The sequence below is a fragment of the Aedes aegypti genome, chromosome 3 (assembly GCF_002204515.2).
Source record: "Aedes aegypti strain LVP_AGWG chromosome 3, AaegL5.0 Primary Assembly, whole genome shotgun sequence".
NCBI classification, from domain to species: Eukaryota; Metazoa; Arthropoda; class Insecta; order Diptera; family Culicidae; genus Aedes; species Aedes aegypti.
The window spans coordinates 304,086,937-304,109,571 of NC_035109.1; the positions used below are offsets into that span (position 1 = coordinate 304,086,937).

The window sequence follows — 22,635 nt, forward strand, 5'->3', positions numbered from 1 at the left end:
TCCTATTACTGTTTGCAATAGCAACACAAATTATTCCAACGTTAACTCTACGAAGTACCGTTTTGATTTATATTACGGACACTTAAGGCCTTAGTGAAGTATAACTCAGCATAGAGCATACAAAATAAATCATTCTGTATGATTTCTCAGCGTGATCGAGCGTCGGAAACCCTTAACTTCCGAATGGTGGGTAAAGAATACGCTTCTGCAACTTCAATAATTTTAAATAAATCTAAATGTGTGGCCTTTTCATGATTCTTATTCCGGACGCTTCCTCACTTTTGTCTCATATCCCGGACACTTTGATTCGAATTCCGGACAGCTCATGGAAATCATTATAAGAAAAGTCAAACCATCAGTCGTCAAGCCGCTAATGAGACGTTTATGGCAGTCAGACACTATCAGTTTGCATAGATTTATATGGAAAAAGCTTATTAAAACAAGCCGTGAAAGTGAGAACTTTTGCACAGCAAAAATTGAAACATTTCGTCTGAAATGTTTCCCATACAAACTAGATTGTCCGGATTTTGAAGCTGTCCGTAATATGATTCAAAACGGTAAGCTTATTACTTCACTCACCAAAATAAGCATTTATTAAGCTCTAAAAGTGTTTCATAGACTACTTTGATGAGGTATTCGAATTGAAAACACTTGAGCCAGAAATGAAAAATCTCTAATCGGCCATCTAAGAACTACAAAAAATTCTTTTGTGGCTAAATTGTTTGAAATTGAATGGTTTACAACTTTGCTGAAGGAGGTATACCATAATTTCTACAACTTACAAGGTTATACCATTCCTCTGAAAATGTAGACCATCCTACTTTTAAATAACACCAGACAAAGGGCCAAAAAATCAAACAACATTGTAGAAGACCGTCTTAATCTGATGTTTCAGTCTCAAGCTCCAAATGCATCTTTTCGCGCAAAATTGCTTCCTGGACCACTGTTTAATGGAGAAGGATAAGGAACCCCTAAATGACTTGTGTAGAAGCATTTTTCAAGACTGACGAAGATGATGCTCAATCATACGCCATAAATTGGTGTGGTGCGACATTGATCAAAGTGTGTAACATTTTGTAATTCTGCTTCTGGAATAAAATATGGGAAATTGATCAAAACTCTGATAATTCGACATGTAGGTAACATAATTGCCTCGATTGGTGATTCCGTCCTTCTGTCGTTGATTTTCACTAAAAATTTGTGATGATTGGTAACGAGGAAAACATATAAAAACGTCAGGGGAGTTGGATTCCAAACGACTGGGAGCTGAATGAACCCTGTATTTTGATCCACGCAATACTGAAAGATCTTAAACCGGTTCAAGGATTAAATTGGGCTCCGTATTGGCAATTCACAACCCCCAAAATGTTGCTTTCCGGTTCCTTCCAAATCCGTTTCTTAACTTACTAAACGAAACAAATTTGTAATCTTACCAATCACACTGCACAGTTTCATACCTGAAAGGAAAAAAAAGAGAAAAGAAAAAAAAATGAGTGAAATAGATAAACGCATATCCAGTTCCATGTCCCGCGAAAACATGCAATCAATTATTCACTGTATTAACGGTGGATGTCATCGTCGTAACACAGTTTCCAATTTAAAAATCCTTGCCCATTCGCCCAACATTCCAACATCGGATCCCATTTGTTCCCATTCCTGGCCGGGGCAAAAGGATTACTCCCGTGGGTCTACTTTAACTTGGCCATGTTCACTCTTTTTTTTCCTTCGCTCCCCCGACAACGACAACTCCAATTCAGTCAGTCGGTGGCTAAACAACCAAACATACGCGTATGAGTCTGGCGCTGGAGGTTCTTCATAAATTAAAACAAATGGTCATTCCCTGTGCCAACTCCCCGGCTAGAGGGATGGTAGCAGTAAAGTAACAAAATAACAGTGACTTCATTGACTAAAATGTTTAATTTAGAAAAATCTATATAAATAAAAATGGAATGGTGTTTGTATGTCACGAAATGGCTTACGAACGGGTCAGCGGATTTAGATGATACTTTCTCCATTTTGTTCGTCAAGGGTTCCGACGTGTTTCTGTGTATAAAAGTTCCAGGATATTCACCGGGAAAGTCAGAAAAACGAGAGTGAACGGAACTGTCAGTTTGTATGACACGATTCGTAGCGGTTTTCAACAGCCTACTTGATGGCAAGACGAAGTTTGCCGGGACCACTAGTATATAATATATTTGTTATCGGAATGAAAAAATAAGTGACATTGATGATGATTTTTCTGGATAAAGTGACTTTTTTTGAATGTTTAGTGACCCAGTCGAAAACAATAGCCATATCGCTTAAAAGTAACTCGCCATCAGCCCTGTCCGGTGGCTTGGAGCAACGGAGACTGTGCGCCTCAACTTTGTACCTGTGTGTATTACAACCAACGGGACAAGCATCCACCCCGCCGCAGCAATACAGATCGGTAGAGGTCGGGGTGGTCGTCGTCGCCCGCCGCCGGTGGTGTCATGTAGGTACCGTGGGGCGCGTGTGTGTGGAGTATTTCCAGTGCTTCGTTTCGCACCGCAGGATTTATTTGTATACAGAACTTTTTTCATGAAAATTTATTACTCCCTTCGTTTCAGCCCAACATGGACGACATGGTTCGTATGCACGTTACTACACGGCGCATCGTCATAGTTGGAGAAATGGCTGGTTTGGCCAAAGTGCCTGCAACTATTTATTCATGAGTCAACGATCCACGCGATTGGAGGGTAAGGGGTGTAATTTCTGACCCTGTGCTAGTTTTCGACCCATTGTCAAAAAATATTTATTTCAATTCGGAACAGATTCATTAAAATACCTTCAATTTTGTCTCTAATTCTGAAAAAAAAAACATGTTCCGAACACTCAGTTTTGTGTGGAGATTTCGTTGAAATGTTTCACTGCAATGTGTCATCATTTTTTTCGTGCAATTATAGTTATATTTATCATGGTACCAAACATTGCCGCACTGATGCTAAATGCATGATTTATGGAGGTTCTTTTCACGCTAAGGACGTCTGTCTAGTGAAGGAAGGTTCCAAAAAGTTTTTATGCGCAAATTGCGGGGACAATAATAAGTCTAATTTTTGGGATTGCCCTTCGTGCAAACGAATCGCTGTACTATCTTTGGGAGATATTCATACGATTGTTGATTCTATGGGTCGAAATATGGTGATTTAACCCTACTTATGCATAGTGACCCTCCTTACCGCGAAGTGTTCTTCTATGAGCCCAGTGCGCAGTGTTCTGATAGTGAGTGCGGTAGCAAACGCGAAAGCCACAAGAAGACAGCTCGCAAATCTGATCTATTACTCCCGGTAATAACTGGTTGACGATGCAGCAGAAAGTTGCCGTTCTGTTCTTGATCGTTTGTCGTTGTTTCGCTGCCAAGCCAATGGCAGCTTGTTGAGACGATGACGGTATTTTGTAGCTACAAGCTCCGTTGTCCATTCGTTCGTTCAATAAGAATCGTTGTTGTTTAATTGCACCCTGCTGGAAAAGCACCAAACAACCTGTTGCGCGTTCTTTTCATCGGATCGGATAGGATCGCATCGCATCTCGCTGGTAGCCCCAGGAACAGATGGACCTTCGCTTCGATGCAACAAAGTGTGGTGGCCGAGCTTTCTATCGCGGAGGAGTGGCAATAAATAAACTGGTAGGCGATAAATCAAACCACTGTATAATGTGTGTCGTCATTTGGTGCATGAACAGGAATAATGTTGAAGCGGATAGAAATAGTGTAGCTTTCGGGAGTAATTTTATGTAATAAAATTGCATTGTAATCAATTCAGTTATTTGCTACCGTAGGCCAAATTTGAGTCGTTTTCTTAGAAAAATATAACACTATAAAATTTAATGGCTATTTATAAATAATCATGCACTCCAAGCAGATTCTCCCAAGGATATGCACCTTACCCTCAATTTAAGATCTAGAGTTTAGGTCTTGCAAGCACTTTTTGCAGTTTGGGCATATGATTCTACATGAGCTAATTAAGCTCGATTTATCATTTCTATGTAGAAGAATATTTCACAATACTGGACCATAGAAGAATGTTATATAATGAAAAATCGTTTTGTACAACAGGTATTCTAGTTCATCCAAAAACTTCCTGGAATATATAACTGCAGTGTACTGACTATTTAGCAATCTTTTGATGTTTTTTTATGGAACAGGCCCTTATCTATTCATTGCAGTAAAAGGAGTATTCCTATAATTTCACAGTAAACATGAAATCGTATACCATAGTGCATAAGAGTATAAAACTGTAGGCGATATACGTACATGTACCATAAGGCTACATATAAAATTAACGTATATCGTCTCCACTTTTGTACAAATATATACTATCAAACACGATCGTGTGTTTACTAGGTTGTGCCGATGTCCTAGGTACCATTGATTTAAGTCATTAGAATATTTTCTTGATGTGTACGGATGTTTTTGGTCCTCCAAGGACTCCACTAATTATAGGCCTTGGGATGTAAAACAATGCATCAGATTCTATACCATTACCCGGAATAACATTACCCGGAATGCAATTTACCGGAAGACCATTTACCGGAATGTACCACTGCCCGGAAAACCCATTTACCGGAATGTACCATTTACCGGAATGCACCATTACCCGGAAAGCCAAATCTTCCATTTTCGACGATCTTTCATTGATGCACAGCACAAATTATGTCACGCTAACCATGGACATTCTCGACTCCCTCGGTTTCCATAAACACTATTTCAAAAGACATCTCCAAACAGCTATGGGCCAAATATGTTGTTCAACTTGCTAGCGTTACGACTCAACTGGGACAAAACCTGCTTCTCAGCTGTTCTATCTAGGAGCATTTCTACAGTTAATAGCTGAGAGCCTATGTCAACCGACCATTTTTGCATTCGTTCATAATTTGGCAAGTATTTAAGTACTCTAGCTCTGAAACGTTGTCAAATTTGTCATCCAGAAATAATTTTGAACCGGCGGTATTCAATTCTACCAACCTCAGCTTGATCTTACTGAATAACTTCACTTTGCCGCACTTTGCCACCTTAAATTATGAACGAATATCACGATACCAAAATTTGATTGAATCATATTGAAAGATGTTCACGTGACATTACTTACATGATGTGCATGAATTGATTTTCATTCGATTTTTGTCACTTTTGATGAAATACGAAAATGTGTTTTAATCAGTTACGCGCTTTTTCCATGTTAGTCCAATGTTTGAGATCTGGGTTCACAGTGACAGATCGTGACAGCGGCATCCCGGCTCACTATGACGTACAGAAATTTTGTATTGGTTTCTCCCTCCCAGGTTTGGGGAAAGCTAAAAAATCAAGACAAAAACTAAGAGTGCCTTGGTGATTGAGAGTAAGGACACTATTCTGCCCATAACTGCATATTTGTAACATTCGACAAAAGTAGGCACTGAGTAAATAGAGTAGCAAGTGTGGATTTCTCGTCAGTATGGGAAGGCCCTAAAATTTCAAAAAAATACCGAGAACTCAAAAATGCTTATATGAAGCTGAAATTTTGTACAGCTCATCTCACATATTGGTTGAATAGTCAGAAAATAATTCTGATATAAATTTATTTGCCACAACATTACGAGGCCTATGTATAATCTCAATGTGACTTTTTTTTTTTTTTTTTTTTTTTTTTTTTTTTTTTTTTTTTTTTAATTTCTTTATTAGTATCATTCCAAACATTACATTCATTTCTTATATCTAGGTGTTCTGTGTTATTTTACAACCCTATCATCCTAATTTGGTAAAACAAATTTAAGATTTAATTAACATTTTGTTAACAACATATTACATTTCATTTGCCGTAGCAGTTCAGTTTTTTTTTTTACAGGTGAGTTGATTTCACCTGCTTATAAGAGAAAAAAAAATGTTTTTAATATACTTAACCTAACTTAACCTAAACATATAACGCATTAATCGTGGCAATAGAAGATTGTAACGATTTTTGCCTGAAATTATTAATGATTGTATTTGACATTTGTTCCAATGTTTCAACATTGGATATTCTATGTAACTCATTGGTACTATACCAGGGAGGAAGCCTCAGAATCATTTTCAAAATTTTATTTTGAATTCTCTGCAGAGCTTTCTTCCTGGTATTACAACAGCTAGTCCATATTGGTACAGCATACAACATGGCTGGCCTGAAAATTTGTTTGAATATCAACAGCTTGTTCTTAAGACAAAGTTTTGATTTTCTATTAATAAGGGGATAGAGACATTTTACATATTTATTACATTTGGCTTGAATGCCCTCAATGTGATTTTTGAAAGTTAAATTCTTATCTAGCATGAGCCCTAGATACTTAACTTCATCTGACCAATTTATTGGAACCCCTCTCATCGTGACAACATGTCTACTTGAAGGTTTCAAATAAAGAGCTTTTGGTTTATGTGGGAATATTATTAGTTGAGTTTTGGAAGCATTAGGAGAAATCTTCCATTTTTGCAAGTATGAAGAAAAAATATCCAAACTTTTTTGCAATCGACTACAGATGACACGCAGGCTTCGTCCTTTGGCGGAGAGGCCTGTGTCATCCGCAAACAAAGATTTTTGACATCCCTGAGGTAGCTCAGGTAAGTCAGATGTGAAAATATTGTATAATATTGGTCCCAAAATGCTGCCTTGGGGAACACCAGCTCTTACAGGAAGTCTTTCAGATTTGGAGTTCTGATAATTAACCTGAAGTGTACGATTTGACAGATAACTTTGAATTATTCTAACAATGTATGTTGGAAAATTAAAGTTTTTTTCAATTTTACAATCAAACCTTCATGCCAAACACTGTCGAATGCTTTTTCTATGTCTAGAAGAGCAAGACCAGTAGAATAGCCTTCAGATTTATTGGAACGGATCAAATTTGTTACATGTAAAAGTTGATGAGTGGTCGAATGTCCATGGCGGAATCCGAACTGTTCATTGGCAAAAATTGAATTTTCGTTGATGTGGGCCATCATTCTGTTCAAAATAACCTTTTCAAAAAGTTTACTGATGGAGGAAAGTAAACTGATTGGACGATAGCTAGAAGCTTCTGCAGGATTTTTGTCTGGTTTTAAAATTGGAACAACCTTAGCATTTTTCCATTTGTCAGGAAAATATGCTAATTGAAAACATTTGTTAAATATATCAACTAAAAATGATAAGCTACTTTCTGGAAGTTTCTTGATGAGGATGTAAAAAATTCCATCATCGCCAGGAGCTTTCATGTTTTTGAATTTTTTAATAATAGTTCTCACTTCTTCCAAATCAGTCTCCCAGGCATTTTCGAAAACGTTCTCTTGATTGAGAATATTTTCGAACTCCTGAGTAACTTCATTTTCAATTGGACTAGTAAGTCCTAAATTAAAATTGTGCGCACTTTCAAACTGCATAGCAAGTTTTTGAGCTTTTTCGCAATTAGTTAGTAATAATTTGTTTTCCTCTTTCAATGCCGGTATTGGCTTCTGAGGTTTTTTCAAGATTTTCGATAATTTCCAAAAGGGCTTAGAGCCAGGGTCCAATTGAGAAATTTTATTTTCAAAATTTTTGTTTCTTAATTGAGCAAAACGTTTCTTGATTTCTTTCTGCAAATCCTGCCATATAATTTTCATAGCAGGATCGCGAGTGCGTTGAAATTGCCTTCTCCTCACGTTTTTAAGACGGATCAAGAGTTTAAGATCATCGTCTATAATCACGGATTCAAATTTTACTTCACATTTTGGAATTGCAATGCTCCGGGCTTCAACAATGGAATTTGTTAAAGTTTCAAGAGCATTGTCAATATCAAGTTTAGTTTCTAAAGAAATGTTAACATCAAGATTGGAGTCAACATACGTTTTATATATATTCCAGTCGGCTCGTAAATAATTGAAAGTGGAGCTGATAGGATTGAGAATCGCTTCTTGGGATATTTGAAATGTAACAGGGACATGATCAGAATCAAAATCAGCATGAGTAATCAGTTGGCTACAAAGATGACTAGAGTCGGTTAAGACCAAATCAATCGTAGATGGATTTCTAGAAGAGGAAAAACATGTGGGGCTATCAGGGTATTGAATTGAGAAATATCCTGAAGAGCACTCATCAAATAAAATTCTGCCGTTGGAATTACTTTGAGAATTATTCCATGACCGATGTTTGGCATTAAAGTCACCAATGACAAAATATTTTGACTTATTGCGAGTCAATTTACGCAAGTCAGTTTGGAGCAAATTAACTTGCTGCCCAGAGCATTGAAAAGGCAAATAGGCAGCTATGAAAGTATATTTACCAAACTGTGTTTCAACAGAAACACCTAAAGTTTCAAAAACTTTTGTTTCAAATGATGAAAACAGTTGATGTTTTATACGCCTATGAATGATGATTGCAACTCCCCCACATGCCCCATCAAGTCGATCATTACGATAAACAAAAAAGTTAGGATCTCTTTTGAGTTTAGATCCAGGTTTTAAATACGTTTCGGTAATAACTGCTATATGCACGTTATTAACCGTAAGAAAATTAAACAGCTCGTCCTCTTTACCATTCAGAGAACGAGCATTCCAATTTAAAATATTTAAATTATTATTTGGATCCATTAGAAAAACGTAATCCAATAACAATTTGATTTGTAAATTTTACACCTACTTGGACTGCTTCAGTCATAGTGGTGGCTTTGAACATTGCATCAATCATTAGATTCAATTGTTCAGTTAGAAAATTAAAATCAGAGGCAGACATGTCATGTGATTTCCCATTGGAATTTTCGGTAGACGAAGAAGCGGAGTTACCTGTGGCGGTAGGGTTTTTTCCATTTGATTTGAAACTAGTAGAATGGGTACCCATGGATCGAGCAGGGGAGGAGTTCGAATTTCCTGCTACGATATCGGCAAAGGATTTACCGTGGGTAGATACATTCGAAATAGAAAGATTCGAACGGCTACCCGACGGATTAAAATTAGTTTGTGACTGAGCATGATTATGATCTTCCTGATGGGTATGATTCCTAATCAAGCGATCGTTAACTGAAAAATGAGCATTGTTCGATACTCTACCAGGCAAATTCCGGAAACGACCGTTATCGTAACGGATATTATCTTTCATCTGCCTGGCACGAGCCTCAATGACCTTTTTTCGTGAAGGACAATTCCAAAAATTGGATTTATGGTTAGCCCCGCAATTACAACATATGAATTTGGTGGTATCTTCCTTCACTGGACAGACGTCTTTGGCGTGAGAAGAACCTCCGCAAATCATGCATTTAGCATCCATGCGACAATTTTTTGTACCATGACCCCACTTTTGGCACCGACGGCACTGAGTGGGGTTCTGGTAATTTCCTCCAGGTTTCTGGAAATGTTCCCATGTCACACGGACATCAAACAAAAGTTTTGCTTTTTCTAAAGCTTTAATATTATTTAGTTCTTTTTTGTTAAAGTGAACTAAATAAAATTCTTGAGAAAGCCCTTTCCGAACAATGCCAGATTGGGTTCTCTTTTTCATAATGATTACTTGGACTGGGGAAAATCCAAGTAAATCATTTATTCCATTTTTGATCTCTTCAGGTGATTTATAGTCACTTGAGAGACCTTTCAAGACAACTTTGAACAAACGTTCAGTTTTGTCGTCATAAGTAAAAAAATTGTGCTTCTTCTATTCAAGATGTTTGAGAAGAAGCTCACGATCTTTAAGAGTTTCCGGCAAAACGCGACAGTCTCCTTTCTTTGCGATTTGGAAGGAAACCTTGATTCCCCTAATGGAGTTCAAGATCTCCTGCCTAAATCCCCCAAATTCGGAACAACTGACCACGATAGGCGGCACTCTTTGCTTCCTCACTTGAATCAAAGAGCCTGGGCTAGAGGCTGCTTCGATTTGGTGTTCGGAAAATTTGTCTAGAGCATCGAACTGATTGCTCATTTCGATACAATTATTCATTTCACCCTTGGAAGAAAGTTCGCATTCCGGGGAAGCGTCCTTTCTTCCATTCTTGCCACGTGTAGTGACAGTTTTAAAACCCACTTTTTTGGAAGGAAGTAGTGAACTCAGAGATTCACCCTTCCTTTTGTTTGTTGTTGATACCATGTTTAATTAATAAACGAAAGAAGACGTGACCTTCGAAAGGTTTTTTCCCAAGACGGTGTCCAAGAAGGATTACCACCGCTAGCTTTCGCCAACGGGTCCAACGAAAAATCGAAGGCACGGGTCCAAACAAGGATCGTAAAGGGATCAATAGTAGAAAAAATAGTACTGAAAAGTACTGTTTAAGTAGCACTGAAAAGTACCGTTTTTAATTTTAGCACTGAAAAGTACTGTTTTTGTAGCACTGAAAAGTACTGTTTTATTGCTTTAGGTAGTTTTTAAGAAAACTTCCAAGAGCAGAGAGAATTCGTGTACGCACAGCACGAAGGTACGATGCGCACTGGTCTCAATGTGACTGTTATGCGGTTATATTGAGCAATGTGACAAAACAACTTGGTATTTTTTCCGATCTTTCTAGAACAATCTCACAGATTTTATCAAATTAGTCGAAAGTATTGGTGATTTGATGATGTTCCACGGTATTACCTCGAAATCGTCAAAAATGTCGAATGTGACAAATATGCAGTTATGGGCAGTATTGGCCATTGTAACGTCCATCTTTGTAACCTCAATAGATCTACTTTTTCTTTGAATTTGATTGCTATTTTTCTCCGAATGTTATAACTCTGAATGTCTGTACCCCGAATTCAAGCCAGTGTAATAAACAAGAAAGAACAATTAGCAATTAAAATAATAAGATATTTGGTCATTTTCGACTAAGCACATTTTGCCAAAAATGCCGAGATCGGTGGAACTCGAAAGAACCGCCAACCAAAAAAAGAAGGGTGAATATCAGATGACCCGAAATGGGTCATTTTAGAGAAAGGAATATACCGGGGATTTACAATCGGTTGAATGACGTTTGCGGAAATGCCATTCGGCGAATTGACACTCGATGAAAAGTATTAAAAATTCTAATCGTTGCTTATATATTAACATTTGGACATCGACGGTCGAATATTAAACGTAAAGTTACATAGTTGTAGCCAAATAAAGCCAGTTCAGCCAAGACAAGCTGAAAAGATAAGTTGAAAGAACAGCTTATTTTTAAAAGAAGAGTGAATCATTTATGAAATGCAAATATATGAAGATGGTGCATATTGACATGATCAAGTATAAAGATATCTTAGACTCCTTTCTGGTGCATTTTTAAATAAGAACCTTATCCTTGGTAGTCATTTTAAATATTTTTAAGTCAACATACTGACATTAATGACCATAAAACGGTTTAAAGGATGTTAATGGAAAAAGTCGAGAAATGAAGATATATTTTTTTCCGGTAAATGGTCCTTCCGGGTAATGGTTTTCCGGTAAATGGTTCATTCCGGTAAATGGTTTTCCGGGTAATGGTCTTCCGGTAAATTGCATTCCGGGTAATGGTTTTCCGGGTAATGTCGGAAAACCATGCATCATGTTTTTTTTTTTTTTTTACAACAGTTTCGGTTGTATTTCCTCTCACGCTCTCCCTTCTTTTCTAGCTTGCTTCACAACGGATGTTCTCCTTCTTTTACGCAAACGGAAATTTTCTGTTTTTTTTTTATCTTTACTCTAAGACGCCTTAACAGTTTGGCTTAAACCGACTCCTGTACTGGGGGTTCGTAGCCCTCGGGGCGGTCGATGGTGACACCACCTTCAGCAGCACCGGTCGACACTTCGGCTCCCTTACCGCCACCGTCACCGTGCAGTTCCAGCAGATTGGCCAGATCGAAGCGCGGCTTCTTCAGGACCTTAACCTTGCGAATGTAGACATCGTGCAGCGGGTAGATTCCCTGGCACGACTTCTCGATGTCCTTGGCGATCGAGTCGGGCAGCAGCTTGTTGACAACCTCCTTCAGATCGGAGCTGGTCACGTCCCGGGTGATGATGGTGGTCATCTTCCGGCGGATCTCCTTGATCTGGGAGTGCTGGGCATAGCAAGTCTTGCGCTGCGAAACCGAATCCTTGATAGTGAATCCGATGCAGAACACTCGTAGCAGATAGCCATCGGTGGTCTTGACATCGACCGAGCACTCGATCAGGGTCTGCCACTTCTTGACCATGGACCTCAACTTATCGGTGGTCAGGTCCATTCCGTGGAAGTTGCACAGGACATTACGGCCGTGGACATCCTCAGCGATCAGTTTGAACTTGCGGAAAGATCTCTCGGCGTCGGTGTCGTTCTGCAAATCGGCCAGAGAAACCTCAAACACGCGGCCCTTCAGACCATCGGAGGCAATCCTGGTTCCCTGGGTACGGTTTACCAGGGTTTTGCCGACCTGCCGGTTCGAGAACATGTTCGGGGCCTTCACATCGTACCAGTCCTTGCGGGTGAACGGATCCACAACCTTCTTTTTCGATCCTTTTTTGCCTCCCTTGGAGGTACCCTTATTTTTGCCGACCGCCATGATTACACTTCACGATCCAAAAGTTTATCCGTGTGATGGATCGGAAGACAACACTGGGAATCACTCGTACAACTGTCTTATATATTTATTTATTTATTTATTGAACTAAAAATTTTAAGAGAGGGAAAAACCGCTTTGAGTGATATCAATTGGAAATCGTTCTCAAAAGGGCACAAAATATCTTTATCTTTTCTTATTACGTTACAAAAATAAATGTTAAAACTAAAGGCTCAACCGGAAGTGATCCATATCAGAGCCGAATTCTTGAAAAGGAAGTAACCAAAAAGGGAGGATTATTGCAGGGTACAAGGGAAGGTTATTTTCTTGATTTCTGAAACGAAAGAGATAAAAAGCAAAGCAGTATCAAACAATATAACTAATATCTCTGAAAAATTTGTATACAATTTTTAACATAGGAACTTACTTACTTATTTGGCTTTACATCAATTATCTTGATAAAGCCTCGCCAACAATATTTCGCCAATTCCCTCGGTTCATGGCCGCTTCTCTCCATCCTCGACTGTGACCCACGCTCTCCAGGTCCTGGTGTACCTGGTCAATCCACCTAGCTCGCTGCGCCCCACGCCTTCTTGTTCCGATCGGATTCGTGGCGAACACCATCTTTACAGGGTTGTTGTCCGGCATTCTTGCAACATGCCCTGCCCAGCGTATCCTTCCAGCTTAAGCTACCTTCACGATACTGGGTTCGCCGTAGAGTTGAGCGAGCTCGTGGTTCATCCTTCGCCGCCACACGCCGTTCTCCTGCACGCCGCCGAAGATCGTCCTTAGCACTCGGCGTTCGAAAACCCCAAGAGCTTGCAAGTCCTCCTCGAGCATAGTCCACGCCTCATGCCCATAGAGGACTACCGGTCTTATGAGCGTTTTGTACATCGTGCATTTGGTGCGGGGGTGAATCTTTCTTGACCGCAGTTTTTTCTGGAGCCCATAGTAGGCACGACTTCCGCTGATGATGCGCCTTCGTATTTCCCGACTAACATTGTTGTCAGCCGTCAACAAGGATCCGAGGTAGACGAACTCGTCCACCACCTCGAAGGTATCCCCGTCTATCGTAACACTGCTTCTTAGGCGGGCCCTGTCGCGCTCAGTTCCGCCAACCAGCATGTACTTTGTTTTCGACGCATTCACCATTAGCCCGACTCTTGTTGCTTCGCGTTTCAGGCGGGTGAACAAATCTGCCACCGTTTCAAATTTTCTCCCAATAATATCCATGTCGTCCGCGAAGCAAACAAATTGTCCGGATCTCGTGAAAATCGTGCCTCGACTGTTAAGTCCGGCTCTCCGCATGACACCTTCAAGCGCAATATTGAACAACAGGCACGAAAGTCCATCGCCCTGTCGTAGTCCCCGCCGAGACTCGAACGAACTGGAGTGTTCGCCAGAGATCTTCACGCAGTTTTGCACACCGTCCATCGTTGCTCTGATCAATCTTGTGAGCTTCCCGGGAAAGCTGTTCTCGTCCATAACATAGGAAGTGATTTGCTACCAAGAATATCACGAACAGATATAGGTACTGTAATTTCTGAATTTTTGTATTTTTTTTATTATTTTTTTCCTAGGCAAAATATTTTTATAACAATAAAAAAAAACTATTAGATCGATATCTTGATAAGATTCTCTACAATCACATAAATTTGAAATACCTCCATACCTCCATGAGTCGATGTTCCATGACTCGATATCGACTCATGGAACCATACTAAAAACATAATTTCATGGTTAATATGATGGTCCCTAGAAGCAGCTTTCCAAAGAATTGCTGTTCCATGACTCGATATTTCCATGAGCCGATGGTCCCTTCAATATCGACTCATGGAGGTTTCACTGTAATACGAGTAGTGTGTGATCCTTTGACTGCGACGCTTGCTCCTGCGGGGGCGAGTGATGCTGTCAGGATCAATCGTGTTACACGCGGAGTGCAGGGGGGGCAAAAGAAGAAAAGTGGCGTGACCCGCGTATTGTTTCAGTAGTGTGTGATCCTTTGACTGCGAGTGCAGTGAAAAAGTGTATAGTGTTTCGTGGTAACCCCAGCGCGGCGACGAAAAAAAAACAGCTTTACATCCTGGTAAAATCGTACTCTATTATTACATGCTCACCTATTACAAATTGAAACTAAATACGTGCCAGGGTCGAAAATTTAATTTTCGATTCGGGAAGTGTAAAAGCATTTCATATATCCATTTGATATCTGAGTGTTTTTATGCGGGGCTTACTGTAAATGAAAATGACCTCAGAATGTGTGTGTATTTACTGCCATTCTTGAAATGGGTCGTTGGAATTTCAGTAGAGCTATCACCTTTCATCTCCTGGGCTAAAATTGTCTGCAGATATAAAGATATCGTAGGGTATCAATAAATACATGCATACAATTTTCTTCCATAAAAGCACTGCCGGTCAGTGGGAGGTGGATTGTATCACACACACACACACATGGAGGTTTCACTGTAATACGATATAAATGACTATTACAAATATAATGATTAGAAATAAGTCTCGAAAACATGCATATGAAATTTCTTTCGACAAACAGTTTTTTAAACCGGGTACTTTCATCCACAATTGAAAAAAATGAATGACACCATCGACCTTTATCACTAGAATCCCAATCAATTTGCCAAGAATCTAAAGCATTTCTTTTGATTTTAGCATAATATTCCGAATGCAAAAAAATTCGTTCAAAAATAATTCCGCGAGTAGCTCCTAGTTTAGCTAAATAATCCGCTTGTTCGTTACCAAATATATTAATATGTACTGGAACTAGGCTTACCAGATAGTATCCCTTGGGAGGACATGTCCTCCTTTTTCACCATATGTCCTCCCGTCCTCCCTTGGACTGAAAATGTCCTCCTTTTACAAAATGGAAGAATTTAATTTTTAAAATCTATTCATGTAAGTGTCTTCTCCCTCGAATTGTTCAAATGCACCGTGTCCAGTATATTCTCATACAAATTCTAGGTAGGTACCATTATTTCGCGCTAGTCTAACTGACATCATTGTAGAATATATTTTTTAATAATACTGATTCACTACACGGAATATTTTGGAATTATTTAAATTTTAAACCTATTTTTTAACTCAAGGACTTTACAAAAATTGTTTGCTTGCGACACGCTCATAGGAAAAGTCAAACTTTAAATGTTGTTATCGGACACATTTTTTTTTAATTTCATCAGTCTATTCAAATCGTAATTAATTATATTAATTAATTATATTATATTAAATGTTTCCTAAATATGTTTGTATATGCTCTGATTTTTACTTTATGAAATCGACCAATATATTCAATTATAAATTAAAAATACAAAATACGACTTCAACGAACATTTCAATACCTATCATAGAAATTATTTATCCTAATTCATCAACAAGCTTCTACGTTAGTCTACTACTACCAGAGTGCAATGAAACGCTAAAACATAGGATTATTCTACTTGCAGTAAAATTATACCAAAGGAAAGAAAAAGTGTATGAGAATATATTGACCATGGTGCATTTTAACACTTCTGTCTTACATAAATTCTGTTTAAGATTCAAGCTATAAGAATTGTGAAAAATGAGAGTTTACCAGGTTTTACAACGCTTGTTTTACTCGAATCGCTGTTCTTCATACAATTTAAAATCAAGATGTTTCCGGCTATACATTCTCCTTTGATAACTATTGTTCTGAAGTATATTCTATTTTCTCCATACCTAACTTCATTACCCTGATTGCGTAGTTACTCCAAATGGTATAATCCCAAGAGTACCGGGAATCCCCGTTCGTTTGACCGCTTTTAATCTTAACACTTTCTAGTTCTGTATCCTGTTAATGCTAATTGTTGAAATTAATAATAATTCAAACACCATTCAACTCGTGGAACAGAATACAGCAAAGTGAAACATCGTGGAACGAAATGTAGCATCAAAACAAAACAGCGGGGGTGCATGGTTCGATTACCCTGAATTTATGGGCAAAGTTTTGGGTAATGAATTATATGTGGTTATGGTCAATTCTGGGATGTTGAGTTTGGTGTGCTGAAAATCAGATTTTATACGGGTTGCTGTCATTTGGCATCCGCGTCAGCTTACTTAACAGAAGGCCATGATTTCAATTCCAGGTCAACATTTTACGCAAAAATCCCTAAACGTTCAAGAAGCATATTCTATAGCCACCTGTCACAAGGACGTGGCCAGAGCATCTCACGATTTTGTGAAAAAAAACGATGTCCTCCTTTTTCAAAGTCAGTCATACGAAATGTACTCCTTTCCAAAATTTTCATCTGGTAAGCCTAACTGGAACCCAAACAAATTTAATCATAAGCCCCTGAGAATGCATATCGTATAACAATTTTCGTATCAATAAAATTAAATAATGGGTTTTAAAATTAAATTTTGAAGATTCGATGGAATTAATAGAACTTAAACTATCAGTACAAATAACGAACATATTTGGAGGATGATCCTTCATTATATTACATGTTAAGTACAATACTATCAATTCAGCTACAAAAATAGAACAAGGAGATTTCAATTTATAAAAATGGACTACATCAATATTATAAATTCCAAAATCTGCACTATTTTGAATTAATGATCCATCTGTGTAACAAATAAATTTTTGGTCGAAGCCACAAAATTTTCGTTCAAAACATAATTTGGCATATCGAACACACATATGTCTTGGTATTTGATTTAATTCCCAATGTAAAGATTTATCAACAAAGGTCTGAAAAGAATGTACTTAATATCACAATTATAAAATGTATTTGGAAAACCAGGTAATATATTTTCGGTAGAACAATGATTAAATGAGTTTAACATTTTACTAGAAGGGTTTATTCCGTGATTTGTGAAACATTGACTTACAAAATTTACAATTTAATTCATGGAAACGAATTTTGAGTGGAACCACTCTTGCCAAAATTTCAATAGATTTACCCAAGTAGCACACATGTTGTATTGGAAGCAAAATAACTTTTATATGACAAGATCTAGTATGAGTAGAATTCATTAATTTTAAACAAATTCTTAAACAACGAAATTGATTTTTATCAAGTTTAGAAAAATGAGTTTGAGTGGCACAACCAAGGTGAAGCGGCGTGTAACTCAAAGAATCATTAGAATCATCATTGATGTAACAGTAGTAGTGTCGCCTTTCCATGTATGTTTTCAAAACAAACAAACAAAAAATATAACATTTGTGTTAAGCATATTTTTATGTAAACACATGGAAAATTTAGTAGATTGACGAGTATTGGAAATCAAAATCAACTGTTCAATAGTACATACCAAAAGAAAACATTACAATTTAATGAAAGGCAACGGAATTTCTCTGTTTTTTATTGGATTTATCGCATATTTTTGTTATGCATCGGTATGGTTTATGTTTGCAAGGGATGACGGTGTTGCCAGGTGATTGGTGACAGATTTTTCTAGAAATTGTTATATGCTTGTTTTCGGAACATTTGCTGCATATTATAAAAACTTTTCATTTTGCAAATAGTTTTCCATCACAAGATCACTGATTTAATAAAGTTTTAATGATTTTTGTGATCATTCCACATTAAATGCTATGATTTTACAAATAGCAACTCTGACATCACTGCGCTCAACGATCGCGATGATTGTGCACGCACGATAGACGCATCCGGACGCATCGCACTGTGGAGCTTTTCAATTATTTTGGGTGGTCCAAATTGATAAACACTTGGTATGATTTTATGCTTCGTAGAGATGGTTTCTGTAATTTTAGAGAATCGAAAAACAAACAACGTATGCGTTTCAAGTTTCTATGTTTTGCCCAACCTTTCCGCACTAAAAATTAATACGACAGAAAAAAAATGAATATTTTAGATTATAAACACAGGCATGTCTCAGTGTGCGGTGGTGGCGTCGATTCGCAACAAGTGAACACCATCACCATAATTGTTTTGAGTGATGCGGTTGATAAAATTTTATAAATATTGAAATCGCGGTGGAAATGTGTTCCTTTAAGGAAAGTGAATTAAAGATTTGTTTAGTGGAAATGTAGTGAACGCAATGTGGAATTCAAAACACAAATGCTTGCCGCTGAATTACAATCGAAAAGGTAAGCACTTTCTATTTGAAAGTGTAGTTGTGTGAAAATGAAATTGATAATGCTGTATCTGAAAGTGTTGATTAAATATTGAAATACCACCTGAAGCATTTTTCTTCGCATAAATTATCCATTCAATCAGGTGATAAGCAGTTATATTTCATCGATGTTGCAAATACCAATACTATCATAACAATATGTTAATGATTTTGGAAGAAGCCATTTTGTTATGACGCACCAAAAGGCACCATATATTTCAAAACTGAGCGTATTGTAGTTTTATAAAGAATAATCATATCAGAAGGATGAGCACCCCACCAAGTACCAGTAATTGTACGAAGAAAATTAATCCTTTTAGAACAAATTATTTGGATGTATTTAATTTGAAAGTTCCAATTTAATTTTGAATCATTCCAAATACCATGATATTTGTATTCAAATACTTGTTCAATTTCATATCCATGAAGAAATAAATCTACACTTACTGAGGAATGTTTACGTGAAAATATAATATATTTAGTTTTTGCACTGAAAACGTAAAACCATTATCGTAAGCCCACGAACCAATATTATCTAAACAAATTTGCATATAATGACGTATTATTTCTCTATTATATCCACTTACGGAAATAACATTATCATCAGCAAATTGAACTAAAAAACAATCATTTGGGATAACATATGAGAAATCACATGTGAATAAATTGTACAAAAAAGGACTCAAACAAGATCCTTGAGAAAGGCCAAAATAACTATTACGAGTAAATTTAGACGACCCATTGTGATAGAAATGCATTATTTTGAATAAAAATAAGTTGTATATGAAATTGTAAAAAATTAAAGGAATTTTATAAGAATTCATTTTATTAAAAAGCAAATCAATACAATAATATAACAAAAAAATTTAAATAGTGATCAACTTGCGCCTGATTACGGCACTCATGTACTGATAGGCTTATAGATCCCCGAAAAATCTGTTCAAGAATGATCAGCACATTAGATGAAACCATTACAAACAGACACAGTTTTCTAATATAATTTCATCAAAATCCACAAACAAAACCATAACTTGAGCATATGTCTGGATTGGGTAGCATTCCTAGCTTTTGAATGTAAATGCTTGTGTAAGTGCTTGTTTGTTGTACAGATAATTTGAGTGGTTTGATCATTCAGTGCGAATGCATCAGAAGATATGTTGAGAATTCAGTATAAATGCATATACGGATCGCTGATTCCGTTAAGAATTGCGTACACAAGACCTTCTTCTTCTTCTTTCTGGCGTTACGTCCCCACTGGGACAGTGCCTGCTTCTCAGCTTAGTGTTCTTATGAGCACTTCCACAGTTATTAACTGAGAGCTTACTATGCCAATGACCATTTTTGCATGCGTATTTCGTGTGGCAGGTACGAAGATACTCTATGCCCTGGGAAGTCGAGAAAATTTCCAACCCGAAAAGATCCTCGACCGGTGGGATTCGAACCCACGACCCTCAGCTTGGTCTTGCTGAATAGCTGCGCGTTTACCGCTACGGCTATCTGGGCCCCGTACACAAGACCATTCTGCATTAAAAAAAATGCGTATGGGAAAACTAGTAGTTCGAAGTTCCAAAAAATCGATGATACTGGCAATGAAATACCGATTTCCATTCAGCATTGTTTTTTTTTTCATAAGGGCTTTTCTGCATTCGTCGATTTCTCTTCATCGTTGCTCTGTTTGCGTTATTGCAGAAAATCGATTCTAATTTCGTTACATATTTTTGTACTGTAGGATGAAGAATCACTACATCTTGCTTCAATACAAGAAATATCTAATTTAGCGGAGTTATTAGCGAAAGAGAAGATCGATGAAGAGAAATCACTCATGTCATTAAGGCCCTATTGAAGTAACAGTGTAGAATTGTATTCTACGATGTTGCCAAAAAAGGATCCACTTTGTTACCAAAATCGGGGAGTACCAAAAATGGGGCAAAAACGGAACCTCATTGTTCTAGAAGGTCACTGTACTAGAAGGATTAGTTTTTTGACGTTTGAAATTGTATCACCTACCCTAGGCACTTTTAGCATACCACTTTGGAAAGACATTGTCGGATATTAAAAGCATAAGGTATTTCTGTCGCCACCAGGCACGATCAGGTTGTGGGTGCTTTGAATAATTTACATCGATTCGTATCGTTTAATTCAGCTGAGCCACTTGTTCTTGCTCAGCCGCAAAAACTGGCTCAGATAGACCAGACAGTCAGTTTATCGGTCCCATTTGTGCGGTACAATTAGGCACGATTCGTAATGAAATATACGGGACGTTGTCCCCTGCGGGGGCTTCCATGCTCCGGACGGAAGCCGCCAAACGGCCACTCCATTTCGAACGAAACGATTATTACGTTCCGATGTCGATAAGATCGGAGATTGTGTTCTACATGGCCCATGGTGGATACTCGAAAAACTGCCTCAAAGGTTACGCGGTTAGGATGTGAGTGAGTTTGTTTCGAAAGAGCAAGTAGATACCAACGCCAATAGAAAACGTGCCAACTTTATCGAATAACAAATTGTTCGCTGCCAGTGCCTGACTGAACGGTAGCAAACACCGGAGTCCTTGCCAAAAACCCCGCAGGGAACTGATTTGCGCAACAGCTGAGTTCAATTTCAACAAAGCACCGTCGTCGTCGTTCAGTGTTTCCTGGGTGGTGTGTCTTGCGACTCGCAATGCCCGAGGAGGAAAGAATAACTTCCAATAATTTAAGCATACCATATTTTGGTATCATACCATAATTAGGTATTGTTCAGTTGTCAATACCTCATTTTGGTATTATACAGTTGCCTCTCCACATCTCGATATCGAAGGGACCATCGAGATAGGGAGAGATCGAGACAAAGAACATTAATTTTATGAACACTAGATTGAAAATCACTCCGTCACTAGGAAATAATAAACAAACAAACTTCTTTTCGAGTGTCTAAATTGTTCTGAATCGCTTAAATCTGGTCTAGTAACCTTTGATAATGTTCATATCGACATATAGAGAGAAAATTGGAAACAAACAATCAACAGGAACACATCGAGATATGGAGATATCGAGATAAGGAGGATATCGAGATATGGAGAGAGAAATCGTATGCAGACTGAAGGGACCGAAGCAATTATCGACATAGGGAGAGATATCGAGATGTAGAACATCGAGATGTGAAGAGTCGACTGTAATGGTATTTGAAAAAAAATGTTTAAAATAATTGAAAAATACTTCATTTTGGTATTCGATAGCTATTGAGGACTGCTGGAGGTATTGAAAAATTTCACTTTTATATGAAAATCAATCAAGTATTATTTTGGTATTACAATACCTGATCTAGTTATCAGCTTGGTATTTGTAGAATATGCATAAGGTATTATTAGGGCTCATTCATACCTCATTCAGGTTGTAAATATTGGAAATTATCTGGTATGGAATACCTCAATTTGGTATTCAGTAGTTATTTTCTTCTGCTCGGGTGGGAATTGAATATCATACACCAAGTTTTGCCACCTCACCCGCGCCACTCAAGAAATGTTCCGTATTGGGATCACATTATTTACGGGAAAAGTTTTTATTTTCTCGTTTCCATACACACCGAGCTTGTATCCAACGAGACCTGGTCGAGTCTCCGGCATCACTCCTGGCGGCTGGCGGCAAAAATTGAAACGGCACACGGCGCCTCCTCTTACGTACAAGTGTAATTAGAATGTAATGGCGTGAGTGAACTTAGCGGAATGTTGTTGACCGACGACGCACGGAGACATTCAAGGGAGAACTTCGCGGATGGTTGGGACTACGGTGGCCCATTTTTGTATGGAAAAGAATAACGTATACAAATCTTAAGTAACACCCCCAAATTTGTTCAAAATACTCAGGATCAGGCTTTAGATAAACCTTTAGAGACTATAACGCAACTGTTCATCACGTTCCAAAGGTTATTACGAAAAATTTCTCAAGATTTTTCTCCAGAGAATCCTAGCGTAATTCAAAGGTACTACATTCAGTTATTTTTTCAGGTACTACCCTGATTTTTATTCCAGAGACTATCTTATAACGTCGTCCAAATATTTTGTCACTAATTCTTCAATCGAATTCGCCAGTTGTTACTGTAGGAAATCTTTTGAC

The 22,635-nt window shown here is 37.9% G+C and overlaps 2 protein-coding genes across 2 annotated transcripts in view; both read right to left on the bottom strand.

The window, feature by feature from the left end:
- LOC5577310 (frizzled) overlaps positions 1-22,635 on the bottom strand; it is a 383,014-nt gene that overhangs the window by 171,864 nt on the left and 188,515 nt on the right. The gene's annotated exons all lie outside the window — the stretch shown is intronic.
- Positions 11,461-12,448, bottom strand: LOC5577309 (40S ribosomal protein S3a). Its single transcript, XM_001663294.2, has one exon. The coding sequence runs from the start codon at positions 12,428-12,430 to the stop codon at positions 11,618-11,620; it is 813 nt and encodes a 270-aa protein (XP_001663344.1). The 5' UTR covers positions 12,431-12,448; the 3' UTR covers positions 11,461-11,617.

Coding starts and splice junctions, on each gene's coding strand:
- LOC5577309 (XM_001663294.2), bottom strand. CDS start 12,430: ATGGCGGTCGGCAAAAATAAGGGTACCTCCAAGGGAGGCAAAAAAGGA.